The sequence below is a fragment of the Heliangelus exortis genome, chromosome 2 (assembly GCF_036169615.1).
Source record: "Heliangelus exortis chromosome 2, bHelExo1.hap1, whole genome shotgun sequence".
Lineage (NCBI taxonomy): Eukaryota > Metazoa > Chordata > Aves > Apodiformes > Trochilidae > Heliangelus > Heliangelus exortis.
This window is the reverse complement of record NC_092423.1, coordinates 20996831-21012506: the sequence shown is the minus strand read 5'-3', so window position 1 is coordinate 21012506 and position 15676 is coordinate 20996831. Positions and strand designations below refer to the sequence as shown.

At 40.2% G+C, this 15676-nt stretch overlaps 1 protein-coding gene across 4 annotated transcripts in view; it reads right to left on the bottom strand.

The window, feature by feature from the left end:
• Positions 1-1193: 1193 nt before the first annotated feature.
• Positions 1194-15676, bottom strand: part of ST8SIA6 (ST8 alpha-N-acetyl-neuraminide alpha-2,8-sialyltransferase 6) — a 40527-nt gene continuing 26044 nt past the window's right edge. For 3 of the 4 annotated variants that reach the window (XM_071735130.1, XM_071735132.1, XM_071735133.1), the window contains one exon: positions 1194-13059. In XM_071735130.1, coding sequence (XP_071591231.1) covers positions 12591-13059 — 469 coding nt within the window. In that variant the 3' untranslated portion in view covers positions 1194-12590. The remainder of the gene's footprint in view (positions 13060-15676) is intronic. The other variant, XM_071735131.1, reaches the window with a different exon arrangement.

The following is a 15676-nucleotide window of genomic DNA, read 5'->3' as shown; positions in this document are numbered from 1 at the left end:
CCATTAGGCAGTGCTGCTCCTTCAACATTTAGCTGTTCATCAGCTAAATATTTCAGATAGCTAAATTAATTCTAAGACACTGACTTTCCACAGCAGAAATCACACTTAGGCTTTACAAGCTGCTCTGATTACAAGGACACATTTGCATCTGCATCACTCATATATGCTAATCCAGCTGTCAGCACAACTAACAAAAGAAATCCTTTGGTTTTGTCATCTATGAAAAACTCACACTATGGAAAGGAGGGAGGCCACAAAGATCCAGATCTTAACCTTTGGGCAGAAGCCATTTGGTGATCCATGAAGCCAAATAAAACTTCTCAGTTCTAATTCTCTGTTCTGGCTGCAATAAAATTTGGCAATTGCAGTTTAGTCTCTAGAGGGCTCTAAAGGATAATAGTCCACAGCACAAAACAGCTGCCTGTACATATTTGACCTGTTTTGACCAGATAGTGAACTTCTACTTGGAGAAGTCACAGTAAGTAGCACAGAAGCTCTATGGGCTTCTTCTGGCCAAAAGCAAAAAGTAAATGCTTTGAGGGAAAATGCTTTCTCTGAAATTATTTTGAAACTCATTCCCTATAAATATCTGTGCTCATGGCCAAAACCTATATTAAGAAAAAATCACACAGAAGCCACCAAAACATCTCTAAAGGTCTACTAGAAACACATTTACTAGACAGGTACTCATGGTCAATATTTTGTATGAAAAACTTTTACATCAGTGGTTTTAACCTTTTCAGTTTTTGAAGCATTCAATTATTTTTAGAGACAGTTTTCAAATTTAGTATCTACTTTTATAGGAAAATGGTAACAATTTGTATTTCCTGTTTGGTTCCTTTTCCTGTTTTTTCTGTTTCTTAAAAAAAAGAATTATAAAAACTATTTAAAGCCGTTAGAAGTAACAAAAGAAGTTACTAACTGTGTTGCTATAGAGAAACATAAAGGACTGAAATTACATGAAGGTACTAGTTAAGCAACATATATTTATACATGCACCAATGCCCCAATCCCCCATACCTGTTTTTAAGCACAGCTGGGTTTTTTCCTTGTAGAATTTTAAGGAACTGTCTAGATTTCTACCATCAGTCGCCAACACTGCTGTAGAGTAATCAGAGCAACGCCATACTTCAAAAGACATATTTTTGATTGTTAAGTCTCAGGAATTCAAAAAAGAAAAAAAAAATTCACAATTATGCCTAATAATTCTTTATTTCCAAGCAGAAACTGCAAAAATATTCTATTACAGAACAAGTAACAAGTGCAGGATTCTAAGTATGCATTATAATAGTGAAACCATTGCCTCCTTGACAAAAAATCATTAGGCACTTAAAACATGAAGACAAAGTACAAATTAAATCAGCCTTAACATATGACTCAGCATTACAAATTCATCTTGGTTTTCTGTAATAAAAGCACACACACAGCTGAGGGGCTTTCAGTGCCTCCTCCTAAATCCTGCGCAGAAACACTTCTATGTCACGCTGAACACATTCTACTCAGACAATATCAAGTTCACATCTGAAAACATAAATAAGCTCAGTGCTGAGAGAATTTGAGAAAACCTCTTTGGAAACAGCAGTAGCAGAGCCTACACTAGCAGCATTACACAGAGCTTGGTGTACATAGAGGGGCACAATTATACCAGCTCCAAGAGGGGAAAGCTAAACAATACACATTTTAAAAGACAATGAAATCTTTGCGCAAAATCTATCACAGAAACTTTATGGAATTACATCTTGATACATGGAAGAGTCTCTAAAACAAAATAACATGCATCTGCCACCCCTCCAGGAGCAGCCCTGCACAGAACTTATCTTCTCACTTGTGGGTCTGAACTAAATTAGAGGCAGAGGTGGCCTTTTAGATGCACCTTAGAGAGGTCAATCTGTGAAGAAGCAAGTGTCCAATTGACTAACAAAAGTACCCTTCTAGAAATCAGTCAGGTACTCTTAAAAATTATTTTGGGTTGTACCACTGTTTTTTTAGGTGAGATTATGCAACTTCCCCTCACAGTTTAGTCTGGTAACATAAAATATATTGAATATTGGAAATCACTTTCATTAAATATTCAAATAAAAGAATATTATGAATATTAACACAAAGAATATGTGTGAAGCTACTATAGAAAATGTGCATATAAATCATGCAGAAGTGTCAGCTGTTATAGTCCAGTTTTACAAAGATTTAAGAATGGGTTTATACCTTAAGCACTAGCAATAAAAACACCAAGAAAGAGGTGGTTTGGGGGAATGATATCACAGCTGAGCCAAGAGCTGAGAAGCCTAGCAGGTTGTTACAATACAAACTTACTGTGAAGAGTCTCCTCTTGCCAGTGACTAAAGAGAATAGCGAGAAATTTAAACCCAGCAATATTGTCTTGAGCTAGACTATGTTGTCACAACCATTAGAAGGATTCATTCTGATGGCTCTTGCCATGATACCATGAATTCAGGGTTGGGTGATTAAATACTTCCATCACGCAATTGTCTGAGTTTTCTCCCTCACTGGAGAAAAGAGGGATGAGAAAAAGACAAGACACAGCAGTACTAGGTGCAGCAACAAATACCAATGTATCACAGAATCATAGAATGGCCAGGGTTGGAAGGGATCATCTGGTTCCACCCCCCCTGCATGGGCAGGGACACCTCCTACTAGACAAAGATGGATGGGGCCCCAGGGAGGGGGCAGCCACAACTTCCTTGGGCAACCTGTTCCAGTGTCTTACCACCCTCAAGTTGAAGAATTTCTTTCTAATGTCTAAACCTAATTCTCCCCTCTTCAAGATTGAAAGTACTGTTGATGTTAAGTCAGGAATTAGCAGAAGACAGATTTGACTGTTTATATGATGGCAACGTGAGGATGTCACTCTTTCTTGTAATTAACAGTCAGACTGTTTTCATCCTTAAATGAGTATTTGCCAACACCTGCCATAATAATTGCACTGAAGGGCAATTATTGCTCACACACAGAGGGATGTGAACTCAGGCAGGTATCACACATCACAGTACTAAGCTTACTCCTTGGTCTGTGACAAACCCATGCTGATGTACTACCATCACGTTTCTCTCTTGTTGTGTTGCTTGAATCTGCCTGACACTGAGAGCATCCTGCCAGGCTGCTACCCCAGCTGGACCAGTGCACAGGAACCCAGAAACCTGGGGTCATTCTGCTGAGCTGGCGTTCCCAGTACAGGAATGTGCTCTGAAATGCGACTTTATGAAAGGAGACCATTAAATCATAGCAATAGTTCCTTTGATTAGTGCCATGCTGCAGACTGTTTCATGCTCTACTTGACCATTATGATAATTTAGAGCCAATTAAGAAATACTTTATGAAATTCTGGAACAAAGCTTAATAAATATAAACCTGGTCACTCATTGTGTGCTGCAGAAGAAAGGCGCAAATGATTTCTCCTGAGTACTCTGAGAGATCAGCAGCCTTTGAAACTTGTCTGTCCAGAAACTCTGAGATGGATGATGTTCCTGCCTAAAATGTCAGCTTCAAAATCAAGAGAGCCAGGCTTTATGTGGTAAATAAACATCCCTTTGTTACTGTTCTTGGCTGGCAGACCTAGAGATGAAAGAGATCAGCTGCTGAAGTGCCACAAGATGAAGGATTACCTGGCTGTGAATATTTCAAACTAGGATATTCAGCTAGCAAGCTCATATGTAAGAAGTCTACTGCTTCAAAGTGTGCAACAAGTGGCTACCAGCTGTCTGAAATAAAGCTGTTTTAGAATTGCAGAATGTCAGGGGTTAGAAGGGACCTCTGAAAATCATTGAGTCCAACCCCCTGCCAGAGCAGGACCAAAACTAGGGCAGGTCCCTCAGAAATGCATCTAGAGGGGTCTTGAAAGTCTCCAGAGGAGACTCCGCAACCTCTCTGGGAAACCTGTTCCAGGGCCCTGTAACCCTTACAGTAAAGAAATTATTCCTCATGTTCAGGATCTCATTTTGCAGATTTGTCACATGAGAGCAAGTGACAGGACTGAGAAAGACCTCCAGTTCAATAATTTTTTTAACCTAGACTGTCAGGCTGTAGCTCCACCAGAAGTCTGAGCAGACTCAAGATCTAAGTGATCAATTAATACAGACTAATTAACCAATCCAGATACATGTACTGGACAAAATCAAGTAATATGTAACAACAGGAATATTTTGCTACTCATCTTGGGAGCCCACAGAAGGTACTAAATCACCTGCATCATTTAGTTTCTTTCCCTGAATCACATAGGACAGAGAATTTAATCTTGACTCAAGACATGATACTACTGTACAGAGCAAAAAGAATCAAACTGAGATTAACTGCCTCAAAACTGGCAGACCTGGTGCAGCCCTGCTCTCTGCAGATGCTGTTTGAGGCTGAAAGCATAGGCATGCTGAATAATGAATGAGTTTATTCTAGTTTACTGCCAATGAACTGAGAAACAGCATTTACACTCAAAGGGCTTTTTTTTTTTTGCTTTTTTTTTAGTATTATTTCTGAACCTGCTGGTGCTTGTTAAAATTACTGTAACGGGAAAGTGAGAAAGTGAGAAGGAGGAGCAATAATCATCCATGGTAGGTGCATAGAGTGGGTATGGGTACCTAGTGTGGGTACCTAGAGTCCTTAAGCACTTTCTGTCACCACAGGGAGAGATGTGTCCTGCCCACCAGAAGAGCTGCTGTACTGACATCCCCTCTTGCAGGAGCCCATCTCTCGCCTCTGACCAGGGAGGACCCCAGAGATGTTACCTGCCTGACTTGACTGAGGTTTCAGGGGACCACTGGACCTGTCCAACAGCCAGCAAACAGCTCCTGATATATCCCTACAGTCCCACCTCCTGAAATTCCCCTGGCTCTGCTGGCACAAACCAATTTTGCCTTTCTGTTGCCACGTTACTGTTTGCTGGCTCAGAGTGCCAAAATGTCTCAGTGCAGGGTCAGGCAGGAGGCAGAGCTGGTGTGATGGAGGAGGTGCAGCACAAGACCAAGGACTGGACTGGGTAGGCAGCCATCACAGCTTCAGTCACCCTGGAGCTACAGCCTGAATTTAGCACCTCCAGGTACGCAGTGTGAATTTCCCACCATGTTGCCTTCCTTGAGGTGTAAACCAAGACATTTAGAGTATGTTTTCCTATGCTGCAAGCATAGGAGCATTTGGTTCACAGCCAGACAAAATCTCTAACAGACACCAAACAGGACTACAAAACATTCCACATGGGGATGGGAAATAACTCACTCAAGGCAGCACTGGACCCAAAAGAACAATGCAACACTAAAGATCCAGAGGAGAAAATGGAATAAAAGCAGTCAAGCAGGCTTTTATCTAATGATGCTGTGAAGCAGTCATGTGCAAGGACACTGTCAGCCTCTGCAAAGGTACAGTGGAACCATTAGCACATTGTCAGTGTTTCTATCTTTAGAAAACTATTTAATCTCAATATTTACTCCACAGCATGTGACAATATCAGAGGCCCACAAACCCTGAAAGTGATTATTCCTCATGTGAGAACTGAAAGGCCCTTCCTAGCCCCTGGTCAAGAATCCTTAATCCATACTTAACTTGCAAAAGTGTCATAAGCGTTCCCAGCCCAGTACAGAATCCATTTATTCATCATGAACCCGACAAGGATGTAAAACAAATAAAAAATAATTTGCTTTGCTATCTGAGAAAACAGCCTTCCCAACAGTGAATGTATTTCAGCAATTCTTGACTAATCTAACTGTATCCTGTTACGGAAATGTCACTATTAACTTGCCCAGCCTGTGTACAAACTAACAGGACCTAGGTGCCAAGCACACAGCAGCAGTAGCTGTAATAAAGCTGAGTATAAAGTCTGCACTCCCATGGAGTAAAGTGAGTAGAAATAACTTCTCTTAATAACTTCATGTCTGGAGTAAGGCCTGAGATACATTAAAAATAGGTTCTTCATCTACAGTTTTATAGACAATAATTTTATTCTATGAGGAGTTATAAGTACTTGTAGGAAAGGCTAGGAAAGGTCAACAGTTCCTCCATGTACTTCTTGTCAGTCTTGTGCTCAACACAAATCGCTGAGAGGTCTGAGAGCATAGAGGATCAAGTCTCCAGGTCAGTGGCAAGTTTAAACTTCATTGAAATTGCACTGAAAAGTCTAAGTGTCTGTCCACCATGTCACAGAGTTTTGTCTTTGCTCTCATTTGTCAGTGATACACCACATGCCATTTAAGAACAATTTTTGTTGAGGAAACTCCTTTAAGAGGCTAAACCTCTTTTAAAATGTATTCCAATAACTTTTCTATCCATCTGCTAATACATGTGTGTTATAAATAACACAGCTGCACTGTCAGACAGACAGTAATTTCAGATCTTTATGGTGTCTGATGGTACACTTGTATACATTTATCTACTGAGATAATGCAACATGGCACTAACACTTTTGAAAAGTTACCCACTGCAAGCAAATTTCATTTTCTACAACTCCACATCTTCTACTTACACATGAATGGGTTTAGCCACTTAATTCATGCCAAGTAGTTCACTAAATTTAATCCAAGCAAAGAATGATGATCACATCACCACTATGTATGCACAAAGCACTCACATTTGTCCTAGACCCAGTGCAAGATCCTCCCAGTCTCTAAGAGATGTATGAAGTTTTCCAAGTAAAACCACATACACAGCCAAGATCATCTCATTGCCCTGCACTAGACTGGAATGAGCTACAGTACTGAATGTTGCATTCCTTTCTAAATGAAATGTGATGTGGTTCTTCACCTCAACGTAGGTGTTTGCATCACCCAAAGTTCAAGTATCCCTTTGCACAGCTTCCTGCTAAACACTCAAGGTGACTACATGAATGATTTATGGTATAGAAGGAGATCGTTTGGGAGCAAATTTGCCTCTGATCTATAACTAGGATCTTGCAGTAGACAATCATCCACACCTCTTGTACCATGGATGTAAGGTCTACCAGCAGATGACTGTCTGGAAACTGGCACAAATGACCTCGACAGGATAGAGAGATGGGCAATCACCAACCACATGAAATTTAACAAGGGCAAGTGCCAAATTCTGCCTCGAGGATGAGGCAACCCTGGTGGCAAACTCAGACTGGTGGATGAGTGGCTGGAGAACAGTGCAGGAGAGAGGAACCTGGGGGTCCTGGTTGACAGCAAACTGAGCATGAGCCAGCAGTGTGCCCTGGCAGCCAGGAGGGCCCAATATGTCCTGGGATGTGCCAAGTACAGTGCTGCCAGCCAGTCACGGGATCTGACTGTCCCACTCTGCACTGGTACAGCCTCACATTTAGTACTGTGTGCAGTTTCGAGCACCACAGTACAGAAAAGACATCAAGCTACTGGAGAGCATCCAAAGGAGAGCAAAAAGGATGGTGAAGGGTCTGGTAGGGAGGACTTATGAGTAATGGTTGAGGTCTCTTGGATTGTTCAGTTTGGAGAAAGGGAGGCTGAGGAGTGACCTCGTTGCAGTATATGGCTTCCTCACAAGAGGAAGAGATGGGGCAGGCACTGATTTCTTCACTCCTGTGATCAAAGGGAAGACTTGGGGAAATGGTAGAAAGCTGAATCAGGAAAAGGTTTTTCACCCAGAGGGCAGCTGAACAATGGAACAAGCTCTCCAGGGAAGTGGTCACAGCATCAAGCCTGCCTGAGTTCAAGAAGCATTTGGATGACGCTCTCAGGCACATGGTATGATTCTGGGGGTGCTCTACACTGGGGCAGGAGTTGGACTTGATGATCCTGATTGGTCCCTTCCAACTTGGCAGATTCTATGATTCAAATTTCACTGCTGCTGAAGATAAAATGTGGGCATATGATGCTGGGACCATAACAGACCACAGTAATTCAAACCCTTGTGCTCACCTTTTTTCAGTCACCAGCTGGCAATGCAGATGTACCCACTTACTCAATTCTGATGTCTCTGTTTCTCTTAAAAAGCCCTTCCAATATTCAGAGGTCCACTAGTGTACTACTGGTGTCAGTCAATGCACCAAACCACCATCTACTTTTTAAAAAACTTATTTTGCAAAACTTGACTTTATTGCTGATATATACAACCAGGATTTATGGACACTTCTGCTTGGGTAGTAGTTGTATTGGATTCTGACAGGATTATCTTGGAACTGGATCAAGATGCTCAATGTTTTTTAGTTAATAGACCTTGATCCATAACAATTGATTCTAAAACTTTTAGGATAATTTATGTGATTATAAAACTGCTGCAAGGTAAACTTTCAAATATTACAGTATAGAAATGCTCTTATAAAGTACCCATTTAAAAGGGGTTTTGAATGTTAATTGAAAAGGTACAATTCATTTAAGCAGGATTTTTTTACAGCTACTATTCTCAATGAGTAGATTATTGAATGCTCCCCATATCAGTTGATTGAGGATTTAATGCCACAGTGGTAAAAGGAGTTTTAGTAAACAAAATACCCAACAGTATCTGATTGTAAAAGAACTCATTATTTGAACTGATCATTCAATAGACTCTCAAAAAAGGCACTGAAACTCTTCTTTAAACAGAGACTGATTATACAAGGTTTTGTTGTCTTTTACATAAGCAATAGGATATAAGCAGCCATAGCTAGGGTAAAAACTGCTTGTCATAGCTCCTGGAAATGTTAATGTGTTTCTTTTCACTAGGGTGATACTTCACTTGTTGAAGGATGTTGCTCCATAGTATTCCAGGACCACATAGAAACCTGAAGCACTGAACTGCATGGGTTTTTAATAAAGTGTCTGTAGAGTCTTTTCTCATATGTCCTCATATAGGAGAAGAGCTTGGGGTTGCAAGTTAGTCTCTTGGGGTTAGAGAGACTTGCTACTAACAATGCTTATCTTAGTTTAACAATCCTTATCTTAGCTTAACAATCCTAATCCTTTTGTTAGTCACAAATTGGCTGCACTGCTCTTCTGTCAGAAACAGATGCATTTTAATCATCTGTTAAAAAGCCCAGTCAAAGTTTTTATTTTCCAGATAAGGCACACTCAAGCTCTGTCACAGGTTCAGCAGTCCTTACTCCCTAAACTCCAGCACATCTCTGTTCAAGCTCTCCTCATTCAGACCTGCTGGGATGATTGAGCACTGCACTGTTCTCTTCCCCAGGCTCAGGGAGTCTCAGTTTCATTCTTTCTTTCTATATTTTTCTCTGTTGACTGACTCCTCTGAGCAGCTGCTTAATGTTACTGTGCTGTATAGCAAAACAACACACACTCCTCTTCCCTGCTGTCTCTTTCTAGCAAACAGAAAACCTGATGGATTCTTGGTCAGACAAAATCTGCATTTTAACAAGGCTCCTGGGCAATCAAATTTTTGCCACTCTGATTAATTTATCATCTGTCTATTTTTCTAATCAGATTTTACTATTTTTAAATATGAATCAGACTATTTCCCTTCCATGAACTTATGTTTAGTTGAAACTAATGACATGCCCTTCAGGCTTATCAGGTTAAACCAATGAACAAACAAGACTTACTTCAGCTGTAGGGCCACAGTGAAAGTGGTTTGGTTATTTAATACAAAATAATAAAGATCATTGTTTTAATTACATTGCAAGATTTTGCTGATGTCTCATTTTCCATTTTACTATCTGTGATAGGTGTGCATTTTCCTTATCAAAGAAATATACATGTCTGTTGAGCATAACCACATAGGTACAGAAGTGGATATTAAGTCAGAGTTTCCATCATTATTCAACTCCAGGTCTACAGGGCTCTCATATCTGACAATTCTTTCTAGCCCATAAGAAACTTTCACCTTTGCAATGACAAGAATCATGTTTATGAGCAATACTGCCAAAATGATTCACTGGGATGCTGTTATGGGCTCCCTATGCTGTTCCAGAACTCACTACCCGATTGCAATGCAGGTGCTTGCAGCAGAGCTGCTTCTTTCACTTGAATACAGCAGCAAACTTCTGTGTCCCAATAACAGGTGAGGAAAGTCCTGCATTAGACTTCTGTGGGCACCCAGTGGTGTAAGGAAGCCCTCTTCAGCTACCCACTAACAGGGAAGAGTATGAAGCAGGAAGGAGAACATAAAAGGGAAACTGAAAAAAGAATGGAGATTGTTCGATGCTTAGAAAAGGATCTTTTCAGTGAAATATACTCATTATACTGGCCAGCAGGCCAAGGATGGTGATTCTGCCCCTCTGCTCTGCACTGGAGAGACTCAGACTGCAGGACTTCACCAAACTCTGGAGTCCTCAGCACAGGAATGGCATGGACCTGATGAAGTGGGTTCAGAAGAGGGCCACAAAAATGATCAGGGAAATGATGCACCTCTCCTGTGAGGGAAGGCTAAGAGAGTTGGGATTGTTCAGCCTAAAGAACAGGAGGCTCCAGGGAGATCCTACTGCAGCCTTTCAGTACTTAAGAGGGGCTATAACAAAGATGGAGTCAAACTTTCTAGCAGGACCTGTTGCAATAGGACAAGGGGTTCTAAACTAAAAGAGGGTAGATTTAGATTAGATAATAGGAAGAAAAATTTTACAATGAGGATAATGAAACACTGGAACAGGTTGCCCAGAGAGGTGGTAGGTGCCCCATCCCTGGAAACATTCAAGGTCAGGCTGGACAGGGCTCTGAGCAACCTGATCTGGTTGAAGATGTCACTGTTCACTTCAGGGGGGCTGGACTAGTTGACCTTTAAAGATCCCTTTCCACCCAAATGATTGTATGAGTCTATTATTATAGAATTTCAATTATCTCTAATAGTTTGTAATACTGGCAAACTAGTAGCTCATACTCAAAGCATTTAATTTTCTTTGGTTTTAAAAAGCTAAATTTTATTACTCTAAATATAGTGGACAAAAATCTCAGTGTAGCACAATTCCTGGTTGTTTTTTTCTTTACAGCTTATTTTGCAAATTTGGCCGCATAAGTGATTTTCAGTCTGTCAAGCACAGACAGCATTTAATTAACCCATACAGATGCTTAAACAATTTTATGGTTTCTACCTGCACCTCTCTAGATTAAATATTCATAAGGAGTTGTCTTTTATTTTCTTAGCTGGTGTAGTTACTACAATTAAAATTACATGGTATGTTGCCAGCAATTTATATTATAGGAAGAATAAATACAATGCAAACCACAGGGTGTAAATAGCTTAGCCACTAAGAAAAATATATTGTGTAATTCCTAACCTGTCCAATATGCTACATCTTTTTAAAAGAAGAAAGAAAAGCATACCACAGGAAATTGCATACAAAGACACCTCCTCCTTGGTAATCTTCTGCCATGTACTAGGAAAACGGATTCACTAACTGGCTTCTGTGTCCCTTCTCATGTGTTTTACATTATTCTAGTAATATATGAAAGAAGCTTATTTTTCCATTTCCTAAAATAAACTGAAATTTAACAAAAAAGTGTCTTCTTGGTACTAGTAAATAGGAAGTTTGAAACTCAGCAGTCTCTCACAATGGGCCAAGTGTGAACATATCTTTGATAGCATGTTTTCCAAATACCATCAAAGGATATTTTCAAATACATTTCTGAACTTAGCCAGAAGAAAAGCCTTGAGCTTCTGAACTTAAAATTTCTGGCTTGAACAAGATGATGCTATTTTAATTTATTTAAATTGAATAATACAGTTATGAGATTACAGCAGTCCAATTAAAGCATCCTTTATACAATGGCAATTCTACCCTACATTTCACTTACTGTTATACTAACTTGAACTGAACCCTTGGTCAAAACAGAGTTCTCTGAAAGGCAAATCTGTGTTGCGAGCTGGGGAGTTTCTGAACCTAAAAAAATGAAGAAGTATTTATACAAATACATCTTATTTTGTCAACATGGCGAATCAAGATTGAAAACATGCAAACAAATCTTTTCAAAGTCATCTGTCACCTGCACACAGTAAATTGCCTCAAGGTCAGTGGCCAGACTCTGTACTGCATTTCTCTGAGACAATACACAGAAGATTGAGGTCTGAGGGGGATGGGACAGCTAGAAAGGACAGAAGAAAGGGAATGACACTTCATCCTATATGTCTAACTCCCAGATCCTGAGCTGCCTCGAATTAAAATCCTTAGTGAGATCTGCTGTAGTGTATGGCAGCTTCCTCACTGTTGTCTACAAGCTGTTGGCAGCCCTGGGCTGTAAGACCATACTGCTCTCCACTGCTCTTTACCTAACAAGAGGGAACAAGGGCACATATGCATGCTACTCCTTCATGGAACAATCCTGATCTTCACTTTGGCCTCTGTATACATCTAAAAAGGCTGTGCCAGGATTAAGTGTCTCCTTTTGTAGCTCCTTTTGTAGTATGGGACTGCCTTTAATAAAGCAGTTCAAGAAATCTTATACATAGCTGAGATAAGGAGACACTACTGACTGACTGTGAATTATGGTGATAATGTGTATGGAGCTATGCTCCCCATCTAGAGTTTGTAGCTGGAAACCATCTTTCAGCTCTGTGGTACATTATATTTATTCAGAAAACTTCAACCTCCCACTTATTTATGAACACAGTTTTCATTACATGTAAGGTAGAAACATCTCTCTAAGGAAGAACAGATCAACAATGTTCGCAAAGCAAAATTTACCTTGATACATTACTTAAATAAAGACATTTTACGTGGTAAAATGTGACCTACCTTTTTAGTTAGATTCACATTTACCAAACTGCAACTTCAAAATGCCTTTGCCATGAAGCTGAAGGATCTGGTTGTATTCTTTGGGCATTGCATGGAACCCTGGTTTGGGCAACTGGTTGTCGTAATAGTGATGGCTGATTGGCATCTTCTCTGCAGATTTTGAGAAAGGCCAGAAGCCATAGAGCTTCACTTCCTCACACAGCTCCAGAGCAGCACTAGTGATCATAAAACCAGATGACAACCGATAGGCTTTCACACCCTTAGTTCTCCAGAACTGGGCAAGACTTTTCAGATAAGTGGGGTGAAAAAATATTGCCCTCTGGGTTGCTTTGAACTCTTGCAGAGTGTGATAGACTTTGAAAGAAGTGGCTGTGTTGCTTCTGAAGGAAAATGCTGGCAATAAAAGGAAAGCATCTCCATAGACTGCAATGTTCTCCAGAAATTCTGTCTTTTTTTCATTTAGTTTGTTGTATCTGCAAAGTACAACATTTTAGGAAGAGAGTGAATGGAAGGTACTATGGATAGAAATATTACAGACCAGAACAGCACAACTGCACTTGCATTTATGAGTTATGAACTCTGCTGCACCAGATCAGCATGTCTATGCTGCAAATTTATACCAACCTGTTACATGTTGTCATATGTGCAGTTATGAAAATCTGCCTTAACTGTATAATACCTCTCAGAGGACTCAACTGGCAACATGGGAGCTACTGAAGCAGATCAGATTCACTGCTAATGGGTCCAGGTCCTATTTACAGAATTGATCAAGTCAAGAAATTTCAAAGAGTACAAAACCAATATTTTATTTATACATTGCTTAAAAAGACATGCTCTATGATATGTACTGCATGGGCCTATGAAAGGTGTTTGCTACATCAATAGGTATGCAACCACTTCTCTTCAAAGTATGGGTGTCTGCTCTGTGTGAAAATAGAAGTATGCATGTGAGAAGTCTAGGAGTGTTAAAGATACACACATGCTTTAGATATAGTTTTAAAATAGCTGAAAATACAGGCATGTCTATCTCATTTGACTACAGAGAGAACATATGAAGATCTGTAAACACTTGCGAGATCTAACTCCACAAATGAAGATGATTTATCCTCTGTAGGTCTGAGTTGTCTGAATCACCTGAACATATGGCACTCACACACCCTTTGGGATTCAAAACACTGAGTCCCTCCTCTGTAGGTAGCTGTCTATCTGAATAGTGTATTTTCACCTTTTAAGAGCCACTTTTCACAAATGAAAAAGAGTGGTTAGACATTGGAATAAGCTGCTCAGGGAGGTGATGGAGGCACCATCCCTGGAGGTGTCCAGAAGATAGGTAGATGAGATGCTACAGTTCAATGGTTAGGGGTTGTAGGGCAGATGGTTGATCATCTTAGAGGTCTTTTCCAACCTTGATGATTCTGTGATTCTAAATGTCTCCAGCAGAAACTGGAAAACTTGGTTTTACTTCTCTCCACAACTCAAGTACATTCAAACTTTCTTCTCATGCAGCATTTTGAGACAGAGGACAGCAGCCACTGCCATTTCCACTCAAAACCCTCCCAGAGGACTTATCTTTTACCTCTTGCACAAGTGGACTCATGCAAGGAGTGATACACTCCTTCATAGCTTGAAGGGGCTTAAACATAGAGCTTCTGCTTCCCAGAAGAGTGCTATTAGCACCAGATTCTGAAACAAAATGAATGAGCCCCTCCTATTGACTGAGCCCCTGTGCATCCCAGAGTCACACAGCCAAAACAAGCAAGAAATGCTAGAACCTAAACATTAAGAGACACTGAAATGTGAAATTCTGGCCTCCGGGAATTTTCTGTTTCTACTCAGGGTAAAGTACATGAAGAGCCATCAGGACAGAGTTCAGATCTCTGTTCTCCCTTGGCTAGAAGCCTGAACAACTCAACCTCGTCTTGTCCTTTCCAGCTCTGCCACTAGAAGGTGCAGTGTAACCCAGCACCCTTAGGACACACAGGAGCTGAGCTTCTTTCCTACAAGTGGTCACCTACGTTGTACACCATGACAGTCACTGCTCAAAAGCTGATTAACCTTAAGAATAACATCAGACTAATCCAGTACTCAAACAAAGAAATTAAAGTGAATAAAGTCAGAACAGGCTTTCTGAGATAAAAAATGAATGTACTGCTGGCTAAATTATACTAAGTTGCTTCCTGTACCTCCATCAAAAGCATTTACAGTTTTTGCTGAAGACTTAATAAGATTTAATTAATTTGTAAAAAATCCTAAAGTCTTATCATAATGTCATTTCATCCTCACTCAGGTTTACAGAATTGCAAAGAATCATTCTGGTTGGAAAACACCTTTAAGATCACTGAGTTCACCCATAACATAACACTACCAACCCCTAGCTCCTATTTCCTCCAGTCTAACTCCTATTAGCCCTCATGCAGCTTAATTTGGAAAAAAAAAAAAAAAAAAAAAAAGAGTGCACCTGCCACAGAACACTTTGATCAAGCCCAGACAAATCATGCACCGGGTCAGTAGTCACCAAGCCACCAAGAAGCTTTTCCTTCCCCACATTCTTCTTCTGCAGCCCCACCAACATAAATAAGCTAAATCTATTTTTGGGGAAGCAATAATTCATCCTCATTTAAGTTAAAATGGGCTGGGTAAGCATCAAAATAGTACTCATTGTGTAAAATAAAGGTCTATCCTTGAACCAATGGCAAATGCCTATTAGGAATTTCTGTGTTCACTGTACTTTTTCCTTCTTCCTTTAAAGGAAAAATAAAATTGCCTGATGCTGTCTATTTGACAAATACAGATACGACAGACAGCAAGATACAGTAAGATCAGTAAGCAGTAAATAACATGTCACAGCAGTCCTTTTCATAGATAAACTGCAGTTCCAGCCTGCTGAAGATGTCAGATTAGTCAGCCTGGCCTTATTAGACTTTCTTTTCATCAAGAAGGTGAAAAAAACACAACCTTGGCTGAGAAAAAAAGTGTACGAGCAGCTTTTGTATGGATTGAGAAAATGGACTGCAGAAATAAGGCCTCCGTTAGGATCAGGCTTAACGAGAACAGCTTCTAAGCACATTACCTAAGAGCATGTGCTTACAG